This window comes from Anopheles stephensi, chromosome 2 (genome assembly GCF_013141755.1).
Source record: "Anopheles stephensi strain Indian chromosome 2, UCI_ANSTEP_V1.0, whole genome shotgun sequence".
Lineage (NCBI taxonomy): Eukaryota > Metazoa > Arthropoda > Insecta > Diptera > Culicidae > Anopheles > Anopheles stephensi.
In genome coordinates, this window is record NC_050202.1 from 2,199,850 (window position 1) to 2,221,397 (window position 21,548).

At 49.1% G+C, this 21,548-nt stretch overlaps 3 protein-coding genes across 6 annotated transcripts; 1 reads left to right on the forward strand and 2 right to left on the reverse strand.

The window, feature by feature from the left end:
• Positions 1–198: 198 nt before the first annotated feature.
• On the reverse strand, positions 199–4,297 carry LOC118503078. The gene is made up of 5 exons (XM_036035957.1): positions 3,836–4,297; positions 2,908–3,769; positions 1,944–2,849; positions 1,009–1,884; positions 199–941 (listed from the first exon to the last, which is right to left on the reverse strand). Exons 1-5 carry the CDS (start codon positions 4,080–4,082, stop codon positions 290–292), a joined length of 3,543 nt encoding a protein of 1,180 aa, XP_035891850.1. The 5' UTR covers positions 4,083–4,297; the 3' UTR covers positions 199–289.
• Positions 4,298–5,404: 1,107 nt separating this feature from the next.
• On the forward strand, positions 5,405–9,830 carry LOC118503081. Its single transcript, XM_036035964.1, has 5 exons — positions 5,405–6,294; positions 6,383–6,486; positions 6,558–6,629; positions 8,154–9,002; positions 9,093–9,830. The coding sequence occupies exons 1-5, from the start codon at positions 6,204–6,206 to the stop codon at positions 9,720–9,722; spliced, it is 1,746 nt and encodes a 581-aa protein (XP_035891857.1). The 5' UTR covers positions 5,405–6,203; the 3' UTR covers positions 9,723–9,830.
• Positions 9,758–21,490, reverse strand: LOC118503079. 4 transcript variants are annotated; one of them, XM_036035958.1, is made up of 9 exons: positions 20,970–21,490; positions 14,490–19,887; positions 13,650–14,409; positions 13,528–13,585; positions 12,905–13,454; positions 12,308–12,824; positions 10,901–11,807; positions 10,195–10,308; positions 9,758–10,087 (listed from the first exon to the last, which is right to left on the reverse strand). In XM_036035958.1, exons 2-9 carry the CDS (start codon positions 19,642–19,644, stop codon positions 9,908–9,910), a joined length of 8,241 nt encoding a protein of 2,746 aa, XP_035891851.1. In that variant the 5' UTR covers positions 19,645–19,887; positions 20,970–21,490; the 3' UTR covers positions 9,758–9,907. The 4 variants fall into 4 exon arrangements, with proteins under 4 accessions (XP_035891851.1, XP_035891854.1, XP_035891853.1 ...); XM_036035961.1 differs by lacking the exon at positions 20,970–21,490 and adding an exon at positions 20,667–20,797; XM_036035960.1 differs by lacking the exon at positions 20,970–21,490 and adding an exon at positions 20,123–20,658.
• Positions 21,491–21,548: the final 58 nt, after the last annotated feature.

Here is a 21,548-nt window from a genome sequence, read left to right on the forward strand (position 1 = left end):
CAAAAAAAAACCGCGCTGCGGTAAATCCGGAAACAGGTTTAAAGTGAAGGCACTGAGAGTTTTTGACAAGTGGTAGCTGTGATTATTCTCATAGAAGAACAGTATCATCACACATATCTAGAGTTTAATACTACCTTGGTTTTCGGAGGTCATCGCGAACTATAATTCAAAGGAATCGGGCGAACCTAACCGCAATGATAATGTTGCAATCGTAAACCGGCTTTTATTGGGATTTCAAGTATGTAAACCATTTGTTGAGGTTGTGCTGAGAAACCCATTACACATCCCTCTATTTCTGAATAAAAATAAGTTTCTCTCTCAGGTCATAAGACAATCCAAGGGGATAGCTAGTGTCTTCCATGTTTGCCAGTATCCAGTCTAGATGCACATCTGTATCAACATAAACCAACGGGAAGTACGAAGAGCAAACTTTCGATTTGATCTCCAAAATGCCACGCAAAAAGTGTCTGTCCTCTGTGTTGATCGGCTGAATCGTGTGTAGTGAGGCACCAGTCAGCAGATCGAAACACTCATTGTTGGGCGCTCTTTCAAGCTGGGCACATATTTTCACGTTTTCTATGGCAAACTCGAGTCCCATTTCGACCCAACGTTTCTGACACTCGGTGGAATCCACGTAGCGATCGTCTATCGGGGCTAGTAGATAGTGGGAGCCTTCTTCATTTTCAGAAACTGCCACTAAACTGGATGTATCATAGCTGCGAACTTCATCCATCAACGGAAGGCAGATTGGTTTCACGTGTGGCCTGGATGTGTCGACGGGTCTTGCTAGCTTTGCTAGCGCTATGTCGTTGTCATAGTCGGAGTTGCTGTACCGTGGATGGATGATGATCTTTTGCACTGGAATTGTTTGCGTGGGATGGACACATTCGGTACATTCCTTCAGACCGTGGACACTGTTAATGCCAAACAGTACAGAATACCTGTAAAAGGGTGTAGGGTAGGGAATTATTCAGGCTTCAGAGGAAAACACGTTACCAGAGTACTTACTCCGTGCTATTGCTGCTAAAGCAAACCGCCAAACCGACCACGTACCATTCGCTGATTAAAGTAACGGCACACCTCGTGTCTTTGGTAGCATTGAGATGTGTTTGGTCCGAAGCTAAATACCCCATCCATGGAATGATGTTGCTGTCCATCGTTTCGTTCGACACTGACATTCTTCCACAGTCGGTGAAGTTAAACAATCGCCTCTTTTCGGCGTGTTTGATCGGTTTCAAGCGCACTTCTCTAGACGTCACACTGCCCTTTGTTGCAGTAGGCCACAGCGGTTCGAGCTCCTTAAACTGCATGTTGTCCACTATCCAGTCGAGAAATCGATCGACATTGGTAAACAGCTCCGGAAGGTATGGCAGCTCATTGGGCAAGTTATTGCGCAAGTTGACGCCGCGTAGAAAATAAAGCTGCTGGTCATCGAACTGCAGCAACGCTTGCAGGGCAGCGCCTGCATTCAACATGAGTGGCGATTGACCGCGATTGTCCGAATCCACGGCACACCACGGCACGTTCTTGGCCGAGGTTAGGAAACCTTCCTGAGCCAACTGTCGTTGACAGGCGGATGGAGCTAGCTCCGTCAGCTGCTTGCTTCTCAGGTCAAAGTACTCCTCCGACGTCACCACCAGATTCAGGGGCTTACTTTTCTGAAGTTCCTTGACAAACGGCATACATATGGGGCCTATGTGCGGGTTCGTAAAGTTGGCCGGGAATTGAAGCTCCACCAGGGCAATGTTATTGTTTCTCGGGTCCTTCCCGTAGTTCGGATGCACGATAACGCGTCGAATTACAGCTTCCTGATGTCGGAAGCAATCATCGCCCACACATTCCGATTGCAGCAATACGTTGTACAATCCGAGTGCAACATAGCGCCTGGAACAGGCACATTGTTTTAAATGTTGTGATTAAAAGGGAAAGTAAAGGACACTTACCACGTTGCTTTCTGTTGCACAACATGCGCGCTGGTCAGAAAGTACCATTCGCTTATCAAAACTCCCATACCGTGGACTTGGATGTCGGCGCTGTTTAAGCCATGCACACCAAATACCAGCACCGCCCAGGGAAAGATAGTGATCTGGCCTACGGCTTCATTTCTGCTTGTAGTTACCCCGCAAGAGCTCATGTTAAACAGGCGCAGCTTTTCATTTCCCGGTTCCAGCTGAAGTTTCGCCCAGTGCGATTCCAGCGTATCGTTGGCGGGAAAATCTCCCTTCGTGTCCACAACGTCCGGTTCGTTATAGCGCATGTTGTACAGTATCCAGTCCAGGTATGTTTCCAGGTTATTGTAGACGGGAGGTGCCTGCGAGTTACAGGCCAAACCAAGCAGCTCGAACCCTCGCAGGAAGTATTGCTCCTTCTGGTCCAACCTTTTCGCCTCTTGAAGCGGCGCTCCAGCGATTAGGGCGTTGCAATTTTGTTCGTCCTCTCTGTTTGCTATCGTCGCACAGAGTCTTTTCTCTTCGAGGTTTAATGTGATATTGCGATCGGCGTACTGACGCATACACTCAACGGAATCCATATAGCTGACCGGGATGTTTTTGTACGACTGATCCACCCTGGAAATGGAGGCGACATTTAAATTCGTTTTCGGGTTAGCCCTCAGATTGGACGTTACGGGCACGCAGATAGGTTTAACATTCGGTTGCGTGATGTCTGCCGGGCTCAGGAACTCAATCAGAGCGATATTGTCCGCCGAATTGTTGGTGCCAAACTTGGGATGGATGATCACACGCTGGATGCGCAACCGTTGCGTTGTTTCGGTACAGAGCGTCGTTCCGTTGCGATCGAAACACTCAGGTTTGGTCTGTTCGTATCCGTTTCCTACTAACACAAATGCCCTGTAAGATGAAACCGATGTTGAACCGATCCTTGGAATCGCAGTTGAAGATTACTCACTCAACACCGTCGTTTTCGAAGCACAGCGCTGGACCTACGGCATACCATTCGCTTATGAGTGTCACTACGCACCTCGAGTAGAATTCGTTCGCTGCTCGGACAAACCCAAGCCATGGCAATGTCCAGTTACTTCCATCGCGTACATACGTAGAAGACTTTACGCCACAGTTGTTGAAGTTGAAGAGCCGTAGCTTTTCCTCGTAATCTATCTCCAGCACGTCGGTCTCGAACGTTAGTACGCGCTGGTCCACGTATTGGGTTATCCATCCCAGATACTTTGCCACATCGGTGTACGCGGTGTACTTCAACGGATCGCAAATGCTCGTATTACCGCGCAGCGGAGTAAACGAAACCAAGCCCCTCACGAACCATTTGCCCCCCACTTCGAAGAACATACCGCCACCACTGTCCCCATTGCACGCACTAACGCCCGTCTGTCCTTTGGCGCAATACATATCCGAGGTCAGATGAGTTCCGAACACTGAACGATCGCTCGCGATGCATGTCAACGCATCCACAACACCGATCAGCGCTTGCTTCAGCTGCTTGGATACTTCATCGTGTTCATTTAGGCCGAATCCAACGATTGTCCCGTTTCGGCCTGCGATCATCTCCTGGTTACTGTCCATCGTCCACAGACAGACGGGCTGCACGTACTTCGTCATCGTGATGTTGGTTGACAGCTTCAAAAGAGCAATGTCGTTCATGATGCTCGTTCTACTAAACTTCGGATGAACTACTATCTCCTGAACACTGTGCGTTTGAGTCGATTCGCCCTCTTCCTCGAGATGGATGCGTCCTACGTACACCATTACTCGATTTGCAGGGAGCAACCCTCTTCTGGTATGTACACAGTGTGCAGCTTCAAGTGATGAAAGAGACCAACTTTAATTTACGATCACGAAAAACACCATTTCACTTAACATACCTGTGAGAATAGTGTTCTCATCAAGAACGGATCCTCCGCAGGCATAGTCACTTCTGCCGACATTTTGATGAAAGATGGCAGCATGCCACGGCCAATGACCGGCCTTAGCATCGATGCCATTGTGGATGAGATAGACCGATTTCACCCGTCGTCTGCCACACGTTAGACGATTCTCCTGACCAGTTGTGTGAGACACCAGCCCCAACAAACCAAAGAGTAGGAGAAGCGTTCCAAGTCTAGCGAACATTATTCTGTTCCAAAAGCTCCCACAGCAGACGAATCTAATTAGATCGTGACGGAAGGAAGGTTCTAATGCTAATAAACGTCTGTACTGCACCGCTTCGAACCTACAAGTGATCCCCGGCTTGTAGCGATCGTCGGAGATTAGATCAAATGCAATCACACTGGTGTTAGTAGCATTCTGGGCAGCTTGAAGGGCAACCGTTGTGCGAATGCAGTGTGGCGGTAAGTCCTCAAACAAGTTTTTTAAAACAAGCTTCAAGCATCCGATCACCCGCTATCACTGAATTCAAAACAGTTGAGCATTTCCGTTGCCGCACAACGTCATGTGGGCCATTCCAATGTGCAATGTAGCGCGTGGGATTATAAGTTTGAAATGTTAATCTAAGGTGTCCGAAACATTAACCAAAACATCCACCAAACACGTGCACGCATTCAAATCGCATCTGTCATTTTGAATTTCGTTCCACGCTTTTAATTTACAGTCCACACGTTCTCAGTGCGGGAACAATACCGATAATCACCCCGAGCCAAGTCTCACCGGATCAGATCGAAAGAAAACGATGAACAAGAAAAAAAAAGCACCCGAACAGAGATGAGATGCCGGTGATCAGCTAGGAACGACCGCTAGCGGACAAAAAGATAAAAACCTAACTGGGATTTAACTCGTGAAGGTCTCGAATACCGTACGAAAAAACGCCTAAGATCGGTACGTTCGAGACCACAGCGAATCGATAAAACTGGCCGGCTAATTTCGAACAGCTCAAAAATCGACCGGTCCACGGTGCTTGCGGGCAGCGGAACGGCATGGAACGGCCAAGCGCCGTTAGGAACAATCGAACCATCTTATCACGCTCCGATTCGGGTTTTCTTCTCACCCCAATTTGATTGACCAAACGACAACCGAATCGGGCATAGAATCACTTTTTTATTGCATCTCCCCACCCAAACGTAATCGGACGTTATCAAACCTTAGGCGCTATTCACCGTCCGCGAAGGGGTGCGACGAGTTTGATAAGGCTATTTGAAGCAGTTTGGACAGCTCGAAGGTGGTCCGCGTTACAGGTTATTTTGGAAGTAGAGACTGATCGGGATTCGAACCTATACCTTCTAGATCTTCATTACTAATAATTCGTTTTCCCGTTTGCATACTTTAAGGCGCACGAGACCATTACCGAGACCATTCTCATTACGACATGCGTTATTGTTAGTTTCTTTTGCGTTTATTTCGTGGGTGTTTTGTTGTACAAGAGAACCGCTTTGAAGCCTTAACCTTCTAAGAAGACTGGGAGCTATTTGAAGTCGCTACAATTTCATAGTCCTCTGAAGTCGTTTCAGACTGCGCAACAAGTTGCTGCTTTCTTTTCACCTCATTCGAATTCAAACCTCAATATCGGCCCAAAACACGTTCTGCTGGGTTTTTCTTCGAATACCGCAGAGCTCAAGAGCGTGTGAGGACGTGCCAACCCCAAACATAAATCATACCTCCTAAGGCGAAAACCCTTTGAAGTGTTACTGCGGCAGCAACCGAAACTGAAGAAGCGATATGAAGTAATAACCGATCGCAGGCACGTACCCGCGTTCGTGCATTCATAAATCAGTGCAGCGGTCGAATGATGCGACGAAAAATGGGCGCATATATATGTAACTGCCGCTCGGTGGCGTCAAATGAAAGGTTTAGATGTGTTAAGCGGCCTATATCGTTTCTTGCTGCGTTTGAAGCCCCATCCCAGTTGCTATTGGACCATATGTTCGGTTCCATGCTTGCCGAACGTAAACAAAAAGCGCGCGCCTGGTAGCTTGCCGGAACTGTCAAACGTATGCCACCTGTCAAGTGCCTGGAAACTGGAAAACTACTGGGTAAAGATACGAAGCGGCGTAAAAACTACTTGGTTACCGTTACTTAGGCAACACGGTCGAGCACCTGGCGGTTGTGCTGCGAATGCGTTGTTTGTTTGCTGCTATAGCAGGACGTGTCAGTCTTGCCAAACCTTTCGGAACGTGCTGACAGACATTCCTTTTTCGGGGGGGTCCATTTTCTTTCTCTTTCGTCTAAAAAGAAGCAAAATTCTAGTTGTTTTATCTAAATTGTTTTGTGCACTAAATTGGTTGGAAGTGAATAGATTCGATGGCGAAAAAGGGAGGAGTTCAGCAGCTCCAGACAGAAATCAACACGGATGATGAGTTTGAAAAATTTCTCGAGCGTGATGGGTTGCTTGGTTAGTGTAAACCGGGTGGACCAGGGCTAAAGAAGAGAAAAGCCTGCTTTAATTCGGTATTTTCAACTCTCTTCTTTCCGTGCAACAGTTATGGACGTGTACACGGAATGGTGCGGACCGTGCGTAGGTATGATTGGAAGTTTGAAGAAAATCAAGCTGGAACTCGGTGGAGACAACTTGCAGCTGGCCATCGTACGTTGAGTAGATGTTTGGGAGGTTTAGTAGCACACGGTTGAGTTTCAATTTCTGCTCTTTATGTATAGTGTAAATCGGACGAAATAGGCGCGCTGAAACGGTTCCGCAACAAGAGTGAGCCAACGTGGCTTTTTGCCTCGGTAAGTTGGAGTAGTTTAAACAACTTTTAAGGAAATTCAAGGAAGACATTATTAGCTTATCTTTGGTTAGTATTTAAATTACTTCGAAAAAATCTACATACTAGAAAAGCTTGTCGAATGCTTCAATTCCACCACCAATTCTGGGTCTTGTTGATTCGACCGTAAAGAGCAATGGCTTCACTAAACCAAAGGACAACTTAAACGTTGGCCTGCTGGGTATCAAACATAAACCCAACCACCAACATCCCCGACGACATACAAATCAGCAACGACAGGTTTATGAAAATGGACTGCCAGCTGCGGCCGATAAAACAAAAAACTGTCCCACAGAGTTGACTACATTATGGCCTTTCCATTCGACGAGTGGTAAAGAAATGCATTACCAGCTTTGCCCACAAGCACGCGATCGGCTGCCAAAGTCTTCACCGATGGTTAAAGCTGACCGTGGGGCTTTGCTGCTTAAAGATATGGACAGGGTTTGGTGGAACATAAATCGGTCTTCTTAATGTGATTTAGTCGAAAATACACGGTCTTACGAATGCGCCTAACTGTATGCAACATGCATCACAAAACGTGCACCTCCAGGCAAACGTGTCTCAGCACCATACACGTGCCGCAAGTAACAAACGGGTAAAAGTTTTGCCGTTTTTCAATTTCAACCCGTCAGACTTTGACCTGATTTAACTTCTTCGCTTCATTTAATGGCGGCTGGTAAGGTACGGTTGGTAGCATTTTGTTGCAACAGTGAAAAGGTTGAAGGTCATGCACAGGTCTATCGAAGCCGGCATCGGGTTCGGCTGCCATGTTTAGAAGTGGATTAAAAAAAACTCCCATTTTAATTGAGCCACGAACGATACGGAGGAGAAAATTACAATTTAACTTGCTCTACTGAAGAAACGGCCCGGTAAAGGTGGACTGGATCTATTTTTACCACGCGAGCTAACCACAGCCACAAAACCTCGCTTTTGCACCGCTTTCGCAAACAAATCGTTTCAATTTTTATCGAAATCGGTCACGCATCCGGTCACCACCGTACGCGGGTGACATGGCAGAAACTTGCCGCCCTTTTGCTCAATACTAATCGATACAGACATGACGGAATGGGGGAAAGTAAATATTTTCTTCCATCTATCCTGAGCGCGTACGAGCGCACAGGGCATAAAAAGACGTTTACGGTAACGTCCATAAACCAGGGGACCTCATAAGCCGTTCCTCGTTCGGGGACGGTGATTTCTTTCCTTTTCCCTTTGGCGTGTCCTACATTCTTGTGGCCAGCATGCCAAACAGCCGAACGCAGAATGTAAACTAATAAAGTAGGAACATACAATCAATTAAATCAATACCAATAACATGCTGTTTGGGCCTACATTTTCGGCTCGTTGCGTTTTCATTTGCCGTGGTTGGTCATAAAAATCCCCCAAATGGTTTCAGAACTGCCCTGTTTGTTTCGATCCTAGTTTTGTAAACATGATTTTGGCTCTCAGAACGTTATCAGAATTTTCATCCGTCCATCGTCTCAAACAGCATGGAAAGATCGTAAATCTGATGTTCGGCACAAATGTGCCGAAGCTGATCAACCTCATCACCGAAGAGCTGGACATTGAGCTAAAATGTCGGGCAGGTGAGCTGGAACGAAGCTACTACGAGCTATGGGAACTTACGCCCGAAGAGCAGGAGCGGGAAGATGTGCGCCAGGAGCGAGAAGAGGAGGTGGCCCGCATCGAGAAGGAAGCGGCCGCCAAGAAGCGGCTCGACTACATCACCCACGTTACGGACGAGATCATGACCAACATTCCGGACATGGGCATCACGCTCTTTATGCCGCACGTACACAAGGACGTGTTCAAGAAGCTGCACGATCACGCCGAAAAGCACGATCTCCACATGAAGGAGAAGCGACTGGTCCACCTGAACCCAAAGATGCTGGAAGTGCTGCACTTCGAGTGCGAAAACCGACTAGCGGACGATGTGTTCGAGCAGATCTACTACAAGGACATACAGGCGTACGTGTGGAAGCTTACCGAGGGCGAAACGCGCTCGCCGGAGGAGGTGATCGGAGCGTTCGTGAAGATAATCACCGAACCGGTCGAGGTGCTGGATCCGGACGGTAACGTGGAGAAGGTGATTCCCCGCATGATCGAACCGCTCGAGATGATGTACAATGCGAACGATGGAACGTGGAAGATGGTTTCGAAGTTGCCGCCGCAGAAGAGCGCAAGTTCGATTGCGACCACGACCTCTTCCGAGTCGTCCCAGAACGCTTCGAAGGAAACGTTCGACGAGGAGGCATGCCCCCGGCTGATCATCCCGGGTGTGTGGACACCGACGAATCAACGCGCCAATGCGGCCCTATTCTATCTACTGTTCCGTCATGTGAGTCATTGCCGTTTCTAGCCCTTACTGGTTGAAGCAATCTATTAGCTCCTTTTTCTCTCTGCTCTCTCTCTCTCCCGCGCGTTACAGCTAACGGAGCACTTTCTGCCACCGGATCCGGTGCCGGAACCACCCCACATCTGCATGGTGTTTGACGCCTACAAGAAGCGGGACGTGCTCGAAGTGGCAATGAACGAGAAGTACAAAACGCAGGTTATGGCGTTCGGGTACTTTAGCACCGGTGATCCGAAAACGGCGGAACTGATCGCCAAAACGACCGAGCGCTACATGACCAAGCGCCCGAACGTCAACGACAAGCTCATCATGAAGGTGTCGAAGGCTACGAGCCACGCGATGCTTGCGCTAACCGCGATGGGTCCCTGCTACGTTAGCCAAAACGCTGTCGAGGGCCAGGAGGAGTGTGCGGCCCTGTTTCCACCCAACTACAACTTTGTGGAGGAAGAAAATGAAACCGGCGAGGTGGAGAAGAAGAAGCACAAAAAGAAGCGACGCGGCAAGAAGAGTGACACATCGGTATCATCCGCTGCGGATTCAGCCGTCTCGACCACGCCATCCGCAGAGCCGGGCGCTGATGGGCAGGGAGAGTTGGGAACGATCGGCGAAGGTTCGACCGGTGAGGAAGGAGAAACGACCTCTTCCTCTCAGAATTCGCCCGAAAAAACGGGTGGCGAGCCCGAGGAAGGTGGTGCTCCGTCCTAAAACGCTACGGTTTGGTTGCAACACATTACACACGGTTTTGCAGGTTTTTCTTTTTTATTTTCTTTACAAATGCAAATGCAAAACAATACATTAGATTAACGTAAAAAATTGTTACTAAAACTTACACTAAATCATTATGCGATGGAATGGCAACGACAGATGAAGATGAGCGAACACCCTAACCCCTAGGACCGTAATACTCGTACGCGGACGAACCCTGCCTGGTAACCGATGGCGTAGTATTTGTAGGCGTTGCAGTTTGGATTCCACCGGATTTGGTTCAGGCGGACGGCGGGATAATGGTTGAACTTTGCGCGACGCCACGTTTTCAAATGCAGCGCCGTTGTGTCCATAGCGGTAGGGACCTGTTCAGGGTCAAAGGTTCGAGGGGGGAATGTTAATGTTTTGGGAAACATAATAAATAAAATTAATAACATAATACGCAATTTGTTGTCCAACTTTAATTACTAACCTTATCAGTGTCGGCAAATAGGAGGCCATACTCTTCGGAGAATCCACCATAATACGAAACGTCAACAGAATCGTCACCAGCTTTCAGCTTCATCGGGATGGTTGTCGTTAAAATCTGGGGAAACGAGAAAGAATAAATAAGCATAAAAACATGCGGAAATTACAGCAGAACGGTGTTTAACGCGAAACTTGAGACTGCTCCGATTGGTCAACATAGTAGCATATCCGCCTGCTACGCTGACAGAACTAAGTTCAAATCCCTCCAACCTCTACGTCACTTCAAAAGAAGATGGTGTTTTACTGCACATTGTTCATATTCTAAAGAAAGAGAGAAACATGCGTTCACATCTATCCTCTTCTCTCTCATACACACGTGTGAAAGTTTGACTGTGTTCTCGTCAAGGGTTTTGACCCCCGGGGGTTTTTGTGCCTTGCTTTTGTCTGTCCACCACCTCTCCTCCCCCTTCGCCTAATACCACGATTTTTATTGTTTATTTATGTGAAGCAAAATATGTTTTTCCCAGTCATTTCAGTCAAAGCAAGAGTAGCAGTATTCTTTCTTTTCTTCTCAACACGTAAAGCGTCTTGGTCCAAAAATCAAGGTCAAAATTCAACGTTTTTTTTGTTTGTTCAACGTAAGATGCGCAGAATTGTCCTTCGCCTTGGTTAATGCATGCCCATTTCGCGTCACAAAACCCCCATCTTACCTGTGGTAGCTTCTTGTAGTTCATACCGTGCACAAACGGTACCGGCCGATGGCATACCAAATCTCCTCCACCGGTCGCCACCGCATTCGTACTGTGCCAATCATTCGTCCCAAGATCCGTCATTTCGGACCCCACTGTAAAGATGTTAAACATGCGCAAACCAATATCACGCTGCTGATGCACACTGTACGCACACCGGTCGATGTACAGTGCATCGTCGTACGCGATCACCAGTACCGGGAAGTGGAGCATCCAGCGGACGGCCGAGATGCGACTACGCACCACCATACTCAACGTTTCCGACGGTTGGTACAGCCCGGAGCCCAGATCGTACACCTTCAACCGTCGGTCGGCATTGCAAACCACGAGAAACCGTGTGCCGGAGCTGTAGTGCAGATCCAGTGCCGTAATACAGCTGCTGCTAGAGTGAAGAACCTTGTGCACGGGCAGCAGTGTTCGGATGCCGTGTTTCGTCCCGCAGAGCAGGGACGATTGCGCGGATAGATTCCAAACCGCCACGACCCCGTTCGAGTAGCCGGCCGCCAGCACGTTGTGTCCCTTTTCCCGTGACCACGCAATCCGTTGCACGCTTCGTCCGGTAAAGTCTGAGGCAGGTTCGTTGTGTGATTCAACGGACAAACTAAGCGACAGTAGCATAGCTGGTCGAAGCGGTAAAATTCGAGGGAACAACGCATCGCCGTCTGCCATGCTTCGGCTTAACGCGTACAAATGAACGTCCCCGTCGGAACCGGCTACCGCCAGTAAACCTAGGCGATCGAGATTGTCTCCCTCCTGGGCGGGATCGTTGTAGCATCCGCTAGGGCAGAAGGCCAGCTGCCAGATGGGACCATAATCGCACGCGATGGCGAATGCTAATCGTGGGCACCGAAGTGTAATCTTCGTTGATCTAGGGAAGGAAAGAAAAGGCGAAAGTAGCAAGAAGAACGATGAGACTTAAATGAGCAAAATAAGCTGTAAATATGTTCTGCTTAAAACTATTTTGAAGAAAAAATCCTAACCCGAAATTCGAGACGAGCAACAAATGATTCTTTTAAATCATGCTAGAACCCCGCTGCGACGAAGGAGAGATAATTGTTATCCATGTCAAATACCAACATAGGCAGCCACTTCTGGCATGCTTCCATAGCGCACCGTGTAAACGCACTGATGTGCTTGTCAAGCTTTCCACAGGCACAGGTTCAAATCTCACCCGCTCGCTACTACTATTCCTATATTGTTATGAGGCTTATCTTTATACTGATTTTTAACGACCGTTTCCCGTGGCAACCAACTAAAAAGAGGAGTTATAGAGAGAGAGACACACAATATCGCCATCTCTTTCCTACCTCCTCAGGCTAAAAAAGCGACAGTTTTGAGAGTTTTCTTATTTTATGACCGCTTACTTACCCAATGTTTTGAATAGGACCAACGTTCCAGATCTGCACCAGGCACTTGTGCGACCGCCGGGGCATTGCGAGTTGCTCGCAGCTGTAATACTCATCGTACCGCTGCTTGCAAGCCACCGCCAGGAACTGATCACAATCGTTCCCGGCCCCGTCCGGCAACGGCAGCCAGTCGAGTGATACGACCGGCCCACCGCAGAAGAACATCGATTCGCACCCAAGCGCTTCACCGTCGAACGTTTGCTTCTGCTGCCAGCGGTGTGTAAACTTTTCCGCCGTGTACCCCGGTTCGTATTGGCCCGAGTTGCACTGCACGTAGCGCATCGAGCACGTTGCTATTGGGAGATAGTCTTTCAGGTTGGCAACCGACCGCAGATAGGATGCGTCCACGTCCGGACGTAAATCGGCAAACAGTAGCCGTGCCGCGTAATGCGTTCGGCGGAACTCTTCCGTCCATTTTGCGGACATCAGATGATACTTTAGCTTATCCTGCTTGTATTCTATCGATTCCTGCAGTACCACTGGCAAAATACAAGCAATCCAAAAGGCGACTTTTAAGGAGCATTCATCAACCGGACAGAAACGCCCAAAAACAACTTACTCTCTTTATACACATCCGTTTCGTCAGCGCCGCCCGACACCATGGAAGAATCCAACAGCAATTCCGCCGAGATCGCCTTGCTGCCGGCCTTGCTTGGCGTCTTTTTCGGTTTCAATGCGCTCTTCTTTCCCTTGCTCCCTTTGTTGCCTTTCCCTTCGTCCTCATCCTCAGGCGCAAAGCTGTCATAATCGTCCGTGGTGCTGCCATCCTTATATCCGGTGTAGACATCAGAATCGCTACCACTGGTTAGATTAGGCGTTTGACGCCGTTGGGCAGCAACTTGCCGCATCACCAGAGGATGTTCGGTGGTAAGATGTGACTTGATCCCGTCCTGACTCGACGACATGTACGTACATTTGCCACACTGGAACAGTGGTTTCGGGTCGGCTCCACCATTACCATCATGCTCCCGGCGCATGTGCTCCGATGTCATCCCAAAGAACGGGCACTCGTGCGAACTGCAAACGGCTTGCTCCGATTGCCTGAGGTGTGACAGCCAACACTGCATGATGGCGTTGCTAACTCCACGGCCAGTTACTTCCACCATCAACTAGTTAAAAGAAGACATGTTCTCAAACACAATTCGAATCATTCGTTTATGCAATATGGGCAGCGGTGCGTACCTCACGGACCGGATCTTCATTTATTTCTTTGGACATCTTTTTAATCATCCGTTCGGCGCTAGAAGAAAAGACACCAATTAGAAAACCGCACAGCAAACACATCGAAATAAGCCCGAAGCTACCTGGCACCCGATTTCCGCTTCTTCCGGCCACTCGCAGTCGTCTCTTTGGCGGCAGCAGACGAATCGTCTCTTTTTTCGCTGGCCGCGCTTTGACGTTGCTGTTCCTTCAGCACGCGGCAGTGCTGCTGCTGATGCACCAACAGGCTGACGGCTTTCATCTTCCGCCCACAGTGCACACAGGCCGGTTTGCTCTGCTCCAGCTCCAGCTCCGTAAGCCCGCACGAGATGTAATGGGATGCCATCCCGACGCCCGATCGCTTCACCATTCCGCACCGTTCGCAGGCCAACTCCTTGCGGTTATGCAGTTTCATAAAGCGCAAGATCGCCGTTGAGATCGCTTTCACGTTTTTCATGTCTAGCGTTGCGTCGACCCCAACCCGATACGCTGCTCCATTGTGATAGTTGGCATGATCCTCCCAGGCCGCAGCGACCACATCACCACCACAGTTACCACACTTGACCAGCGGCTCATCCTCCGGATCATGGTGCACGGAGCTGTTGACCCGGTCGCTTATTGCACTGTTGTTTGGAGCATTGAATGCTTGAGGCTCGGCTTGCTTCGACTTGCTTGCCGTTGCTCGGGCACGACCCTTTTTCGGCACAGTCTTCCCCAGCTGTTCCGGTGGCTGTTCTTCCGCAGGCTTTAAACCGCGATTGTTCCTCGAGCTAACATTGTCGAAAGCGCGAGGTGCTGCTGCTGCCTGCCCTACTGCTGCTGGTGTCGATTGACCGGCCACCTGCGACGCATCTAGGTTGGAAGCTTTAGAACGTGGGGGAATGTGGAGGAGAAGCAAGGTTGGAGGCAAGTGTGAGAGCTACTTCGGTATCGATGCTACTTACTAGTGGACGTGGAAGGACTGGTGTCGCAATCGACGGTAGCAACAACGGTGGCGGGTTTATGCTCGCTACGTTTCGTTCGACAACGCGCTTTGCGCCTCTTGCCTGACTTCGATACGCCTCTAGCGGACAACGTACCGTCAGGGCTGAGACTGACACTGTTCCGGCTAGTGCTGCTGTTACTACTGCTACTGCTCGAGTATCGCCTTCTGCCTATCCTACTTCTGCCCAGCGGTTCTCCTTTACTTCCGGACGGAAGATTTTCCGTTCTAGCTTCGTTTGCTGGCTTTCTGCTGATGCTGCTGCTGCTATAGGCCACTTCCACCGTCGATAATCCATCCGACGAGCAGTCCGAAACTACCTCGTCGCGCGACCCATCCGAACTATTGAACCGGAAGAGCGGCATCTCGATCGGTGCAGTAGCCGCTTTGCTAAGCTTTGGCCTTTTCCGTCCGGATGATTTGCGCTTCGCGAAGCGTCTAGCCGCTTCCGCCAGTCGTCGTTTTCTACTACCAGGTGCAAGTTGTACTTGTTCAGTGGGAGTATTGTTCAGTTCTGTTACAGCACTGCTCGATGTATCACAGATTGTGACATTCGTTTCGATTTTATCACAGACAGCAGTAATGGGCTGCTCTTGGACGAATGCTTCATTGCTTTGCGCTACAGGAGCAACCGATCGAGCTGGCAAGCTTGCGAAGGAGGGCAAAAGCTCATTCCTCGCTTCCGTACATTTATCACCGATGAACACGGAACATGGCTCCGTCTCATCTCTTTGGTCAAATTGTGCTGTTCGCTGTTGGTCACATTCGGCCGACAATTTCTCGACGACACCATCACCCGCACTGCTGCCTCGTGCTGTACGCGCTTTAGCAAGAATTCGATCCAGAATCGTTTTTTCTGGCAATGACCCATCGCTGGAAGGGGTAAGCTCATCCGATTCCGACTTCGAGCTCATCTCTTGTTCATCAGATGACGACTGATAACCAAAGCGACGCTTCTCTTGGTCCACCAAATCCTTTACAAGAGCGGCAACATCCACGTGCTTCCACAACAGTTTCACGAGGCTTCTTTTATACCTGTGCCTTTCTTTCCGGTGGCCAAGCGGACCGCCACGGGAAGCAGTGGATGGTGTTGATCTTGATGATCGTGGGCGTTGGGTTGCAGGTGCCCCTTCCGTCGCATCAATCTCATACTCCCGATCCGATGTATCCTCAGCAGAAGGGATACGCTTCTGGCGCCTCATTGCTGCCATGGCGATGATCAAATCAACGCCTGTTGTTGCTGCCTGGTGTAGTGGTGGAGTTGGCTCATTTTCTTCCAACCTTTCATTCGCTACACAGTCCGTCACTTCCTCAGCAGGCTTCTTGTTGTTGTCATTTTCTCGTTCATTTTCAGCGGCTGCTTCGTCGCTATCCGATATCACCACGACGCTATCGTTCAAAAGCGTTTCCGGGGAGTGCTCTTGTGTCTGTTGCACGTCGGTTACAACATTTTCCCGAGGTTCTTCTTCCATCTGTTGAGCACTATCGGTTGTATGCTCAATCTTTTTTAAGCTAGCATCGCTTGGAGCGGGGCTTGAACCGGAACGATCGAGATTATCAGCAACTGGACCGCCAGAAGTAGCTGCTTCGCTGTCTACTTCAACCAGTTCCGGTTCGATTGACTGTTCCTGCTTGCTTCTACCTTCTTCGGTGGATTGTCTTTTCGCTAGCACCAGATCGATGGTGCGCGATCTGTCCTCAAAATCTCGCTCTGCGTACGCAATGGACGCACTGGAAAACCCGAAAAATACATTCGCTTCAATATCCTTTGTCTCCTCGCAAACTGTACTATCGACCGTTGGTGCATTGGTGCTTTCCGTGTTTGGAGGATCTGTTGTGTCAGCTGCCACATCATCAAATCCACTCTTGACCAGTGGCTCATCTTCCGGCCCATCGTTTATCGCACTGTTCTTTGGAACATCGAATGCTTGTGCTTCAGTATGCGTCGACTTGCTTGGAGTTAGTTGGGCACATCCTTTCTGCGGCACGTCCTTCCGTAACTGTTCCGGTGACTGTTCTTTCGCATGCTTTAAAACAGGGTTGCTCTCCACATCCGTTAAAGGTTCTGCTACTGCTGCTACTCTTTCCGATTGTCTGACCACCTCAGAGATCACATATCGTGGCTCTAGCTTGGAAGTTTTCGAATGAGGTGTGGTAGACGAAGTAATGTTAGTGACAACTCCTCGAGCTACAACGGAATCGGTGCTACTTTCCGTGTTTGCATGATCAACGGTTTTTTTGATACCCCGTTCTAACACTCCCGCTGTTGATGCAGCACGTTGAAGTATGTTAGCATCGTCGTTGGCTTGTTGCTTATTGGCCACAGGGCCAGGATACTGTCGTGGAATTTGTCCGCTGTGCTCGGATTCCTTTTTCATCTTCAAATTAAATAACGACTTCGCACGCAGCTTGTCCCGGATGTCGGGTGAGCATCCCATTCCAGTAGTTGTCGAACAATCTTTAACTGGCGTTGCTGTGGAGCAGTCGGAACGATTCTTCGGTTGATTCTTGGGCACCGCATGCTGGCCCGACGAAGATGACGAGGAGGTGGACGAGTGCGACGCTTGGCTGTCATCGTGATCCGCCGTGTCACATTCATCGATTACAATCTTTGGAACAATGCGAGTATCAACCGGCACCGGGTCCACGCGGTTAGCCAAGAAGCAGTTACTAGCATCATCATTGGTCGCCGGTGTCACGGTTACAGAAATAATCGGTGTGGGCAGCGGGGCAGGAGCAGCATTCGCGTAAGGCGTCTGTTTCGGGGATGTCTGTGTAACGGTTACTTCGGGCGTGGGTAACGCAAAGGGTCTCTTCGGCGGCGAAGGAACGATGGGCGAGTGTCCGGTGCGAACTGTCTGGCTCGGTAGCACGGTAACACTCAGGGAATGTTGAGGTAACTTTAATCTACCGCAGGACGGATCAGGGGACAAAGCAGAAGGTGAAGCCGATGCGGGTTTATGCAAAATCAACAGCTTAGGGTATTGGCCAGAATAAATCGGTGGAACGTTCGGTGAAACAGCAGCTGTTGATGTTGGGCAGGGCGGCATTGTAGGCATGCTTATGGCCACCGCATCATCGGACACGCTGAAAATGTTTGGATGGGTGGCCGTTCCATGCGTCGCAGAAGCAACTTGAGTATTCGCTGAACGAGGCGAACCGTTGGGCACATTTAACGGGGGCAACACTATGTTTGAAATAATATTCACCACCCTGTTTGCGTCCGTCGAGCCGCTAGACTTGGCGGAAACCTCAGGTGCAACAAAAGGCACTTCTGCTGGAGGCTCATTTGGAATGCTTTCTGTTGCAATTGCTGCTTGTGGTGGTGTTGCAGCCACATTGTTATTGTCATTCTTAGCCTTGGACAAAATCACGTTTTTGGCTTTTTTGCGATTTTTTGCACTTTGTAGTGCTGACTGCCACTGTTCGGGCGTAAGCTTCAGTACCTTCTGGATTTGTTTGCCCCCGGACACTTGTCCAACAGCAGTGGGTGCTTTTTCGGCGGGAGCTGGTGGTGGTTTTGGGTTAACGGAAGGGGTTGGTGGTATCGTAATGGCCGCTTCGGATTGACGGCAAGCATCATCCGGACAGGGTTCGAGCACGGTGACTTTTTCTGCTTCTGCTGCTGCTTCGGCTGGTTGTGGATCCGGTTCAATAGTTTCATTAGGAGAATCCTTATCGAGATGTATTTCTAGGACGGGGACTATATCTGTCACCGATAGAGTCGAAGCACAGTCTTCGGTGGTCAGTTTACTGTGCTGTGCAACCATCTGTGCCGACTTACTTTCTAGGTGTTCGTGTGATGCATTTGGAGGTAAAGATGCGTGCTCGAGTTTTGAATTGGGATCTGGCGGTTTCGATACAGTTGCTACCTTCCCATTAGTGTGCGTCGACCGGACGGTTTTCTTACAGATGCTAGCTTTAATCAAGTCCGCTATTTGTGGTGCGAGATGGCCCACATTGTAGGTCCTTTTGATGGTTTTGGGTGCGGCGACGACTGCGTTCGCCGCATTGCAGGGAGTGCTAGGAGTTGCCGGAGAAGCGGAAACCGGTGGAATACTATCGATTCGCATTTCTAAGCCGGGAACTTTATCTGCAGCAGCTACACCCGCAGCACTATTTTCGAACGACGGTTTACATTGCGTTGAGGGAGGTTTTTCTTGTTCATGTAATGTTTTTGGAGTCAGAGATACGTTTTGCAGTTTCTCTTCAAGATCCGGCGGCTTTGACGCAACAACCACCTTCCCATTTGTTGACGCTGGTTTACCAGGGACCGCCGATTTCTTGCCTTTGATGCTACTTTTTAACAAATCCGCAATTTGCGGCGCACAATCACTTATCTTCATGGTGCGTTTGATGGTTTTGACCAAGGGAGTATTTGTTGTCAACGTTTTGGAAGCTAATGCTGCGATGGACTCCCCTGCTGAAGCGCCGCTAATGGCACTGGTATCCTGGTCCTTCTCTCCGGGAAAGGATTGTTGTTTTGGTGCCAGCGATTCATCAGTTACAGTTACAGGATCGTTTTGCTGCGAAACGGCATCAACCGTAGATCCACTGTTTTCTTTCTGTAGTGCGTGGACAAAATCTTCCTTTGCCACACATACGACCTTTTCCGCGTACGGGTTTTCCTTGCCAGGAGTGGTGGCATTTTTTAGAATAGATTTCGCCGGCTTCTGTGTTTGCGGTATTGCAACCTTTGGCTTGATGCGTCGGAAAGCGACTGGTGGTTTGGCCGTGCTGGTGGCAATGACTGCTTGCGGAGCATCTTCCCTTACTACAGCAACTTGTGCTTCTTCGACTTGGCATGATGATGGAGTTTCGATCGTTTGTACTGTTTCCTGCTGCAAATTGATCACCTCCGTAGCTCTCTCCTCCTCTTTACCAGCAGCTTGCTTCGATTCCTCGTGGTTTGGTGCCTCCTTCGCACCTTCCTTCGATGATGCAACTTTTGGTGAGCTTTTGGTGCTGATGTTAGCACCGAATTTTCTCGCCACCACAGAGGGAACTATTTTTTGCCGACGAAAGCGCGTACTGCTGCTACCTGTTCCGCTGCTTGTGATTGCAGCAGCAGCAGGAGCAGCCGGCTGTTGTGTTGCTTTCTGTGGTACAGCGGACATTGCGGCTGTCGCTTTTTGTCTCTATTGCCTGTACAAGCGTAGCGTGCTCTTATCACTGCTGCTGCTCCTCCCCCCCCCCCCCTTCCCCCTCTCTACCTGTCGAAGGAGGGACGGGAACTGACGAGGTCGTGCACCGGCAAAATGTGACGGGAAAATCGAAATGCAGCGGTAGGAGTGATGCGGGCAGAAGTAGCAATGCAAGTGGTAGCAGTAGTAGCAACAGCAAAAGAAGCTTCTTGCCGGCTGTGGATTAATGACGAGAAATAGAATTAGAACGCGGAGAGCATAGGTACGAATCTCTACTAGCGCTTTCTTCTCGTTTTCCTTGCGTTCTAGTTGCGTCGAATGAGCGGATTGTCTTCTTCGCTAACGTAGATGACTAAAACGCAACGCTTTTCGAAGGGGGAAAAGGTAAAAAGAACAGCAAAATAAAAACACGTGGAACTTGCTTTTGGTCGGTGGGGCAACGACGACTTACACACTTCTCTCTTCCCTTTCTATAGGGAGAATCCGCACACTGATTTCGGCTGGATGGACCTGTCTCTCCTTTTGCTCCTCACAACACGGTGCACATCCCGTTTTCGCAAAAAGTTGGCGAATGATCCCCAAACAGCTGATCGCAGATACAACACACACCACAGGGTAGAAAGTAATCACAACGTTGGGCATAATAAATACTCAGATTCGAACCACCGACTTATCGCTTGCGTGGTAAAAGACTTCCAACCACGCCACGAGAAAACAATCCTTTCTTCACACTGAAACGCAATCAAATGGGCCAATGTGCTTGACAGCTCTAAAAATAGAATTCCTAGGAATGTTTGAACTGTCACACTGGCACGTCACGAAATGTCAAATCCCGAGGAGGAAGAAACATTGTTTTCGATTCCTATTTTCCGCACCCGAAACATCACCACAAATTGTTGTTGCTGCTGAACCGTCGATTTTTTCCTTCCCAACACCGACCTTCTAGTCTCTCCTTTCGTCCAAAAAAAAAAAAAAATACAAGCGACTTATATTACCTGCCACCGGCTCGGAAGGAATCAGACGGGCTAAATCTGGCTTGAAGTCTTCCGCTTCCATATCGGCGCTTTCCGGAACCTCTGCCGGTTCCTCTTTGATGCAAGTTAGTAGAAAACTAGACGCATCCATGGTGTCGGGATGTGTATTTATGTACTGTATCTACCCGACAACTCCCGGATTTTGACAAACTAACGCGCACACACGACTCTCCTAAGGAGTCAGCACACCAAACCGCGAGACACTTTCACACCACCTGGTACAATAGACACGAGAACATTTTACTACGAATGTATCGCAATTACCTCTTGTTGCGGGGTGAACACTCAACAACGATCCTCCCGGGAGTCTTTTTGGTTTGTTTCATTCATTTATCACAAGAACCGTCCGTGAACGGATGTTGCATCGTTTTCGGCAGAAACGTAAAAAAAAGAGCTGCTCGGTATGAATCCGCCGCCGCTACACGTTTGTTTTCGGATATTCGGATATTCGGACATCCAACACGCACTAGAATTATCGCTTGAAGTCACAGAGATAATCGGGGAAGCTTTTTATATCAACAACTTTCCCAAACAGCGGCTATCAAACTCGCTTTGCAATGGCGTTGTCGTAGCACTGACGGTACCTAGCGGTACATCGCGAGCGACACTACGTGAGGCGGATTAATTATTGTGCCACATGAATGAACAGTAAATGGGCGAAACTATTTAGGGAAAAGCGGAGATTTTTGATTAAAAAAATAAAAATCATGGTGAGAATTTTGTATCAGCAGCCAGAGTTGGGTGAAACGTGGTATCTTCGGTAAATGATCCTTAAAATACGATTATAACTACAAACACAATGAAACGCTTTCCTAGGTAAAGCAAAGTAAAGAAAATAGTCAA

Excerpts from the sequence above, each read along its gene's own strand:
- LOC118503078 (XM_036035957.1), bottom strand. The coding sequence starts at position 4,082 with ATGTTCGCTAGACTTGGAACGCTTCTCCTACTCTTTGGTTTGTTGGGG. Across the intron at positions 2,850-2,907 it reads TTCGAAAACGACGGTGTTGA|GGCATTTGTGTTAGTAGGAA; the intron begins GTGAGTAATCTT and ends TTCATCTTACAG. Across the intron at positions 942-1,008 it reads TTTAGCAGCAATAGCACGGA|GTATTCTGTACTGTTTGGCA; the intron begins GTAAGTACTCTG and ends ACCCTTTTACAG.
- LOC118503081 (XM_036035964.1), top strand. The coding sequence starts at position 6,204 with ATGGCGAAAAAGGGAGGAGTTCAGCAGCTCCAGACAGAAATCAACACG. Across the intron at positions 6,630-8,153 it reads CAACGTGGCTTTTTGCCTCG|CATGGAAAGATCGTAAATCT; the intron begins GTAAGTTGGAGT and ends CGTCTCAAACAG. Across the intron at positions 9,003-9,092 it reads TCTATCTACTGTTCCGTCAT|CTAACGGAGCACTTTCTGCC; the intron begins GTGAGTCATTGC and ends CGCGCGTTACAG.
- LOC118503079 (XM_036035958.1), bottom strand. The coding sequence starts at position 19,644 with ATGTCCGCTGTACCACAGAAAGCAACACAACAGCCGGCTGCTCCTGCT. Across the intron at positions 14,410-14,489 it reads CAGTCCTTCCACGTCCACTA|CTTCCAACCTAGATGCGTCG; the intron begins GTAAGTAGCATC and ends CACGTTCTAAAG. Across the intron at positions 10,309-10,900 it reads ACTACAAGAAGCTACCACAG|ATTTTAACGACAACCATCCC; the intron begins GTAAGATGGGGG and ends TCGTTTCCCCAG.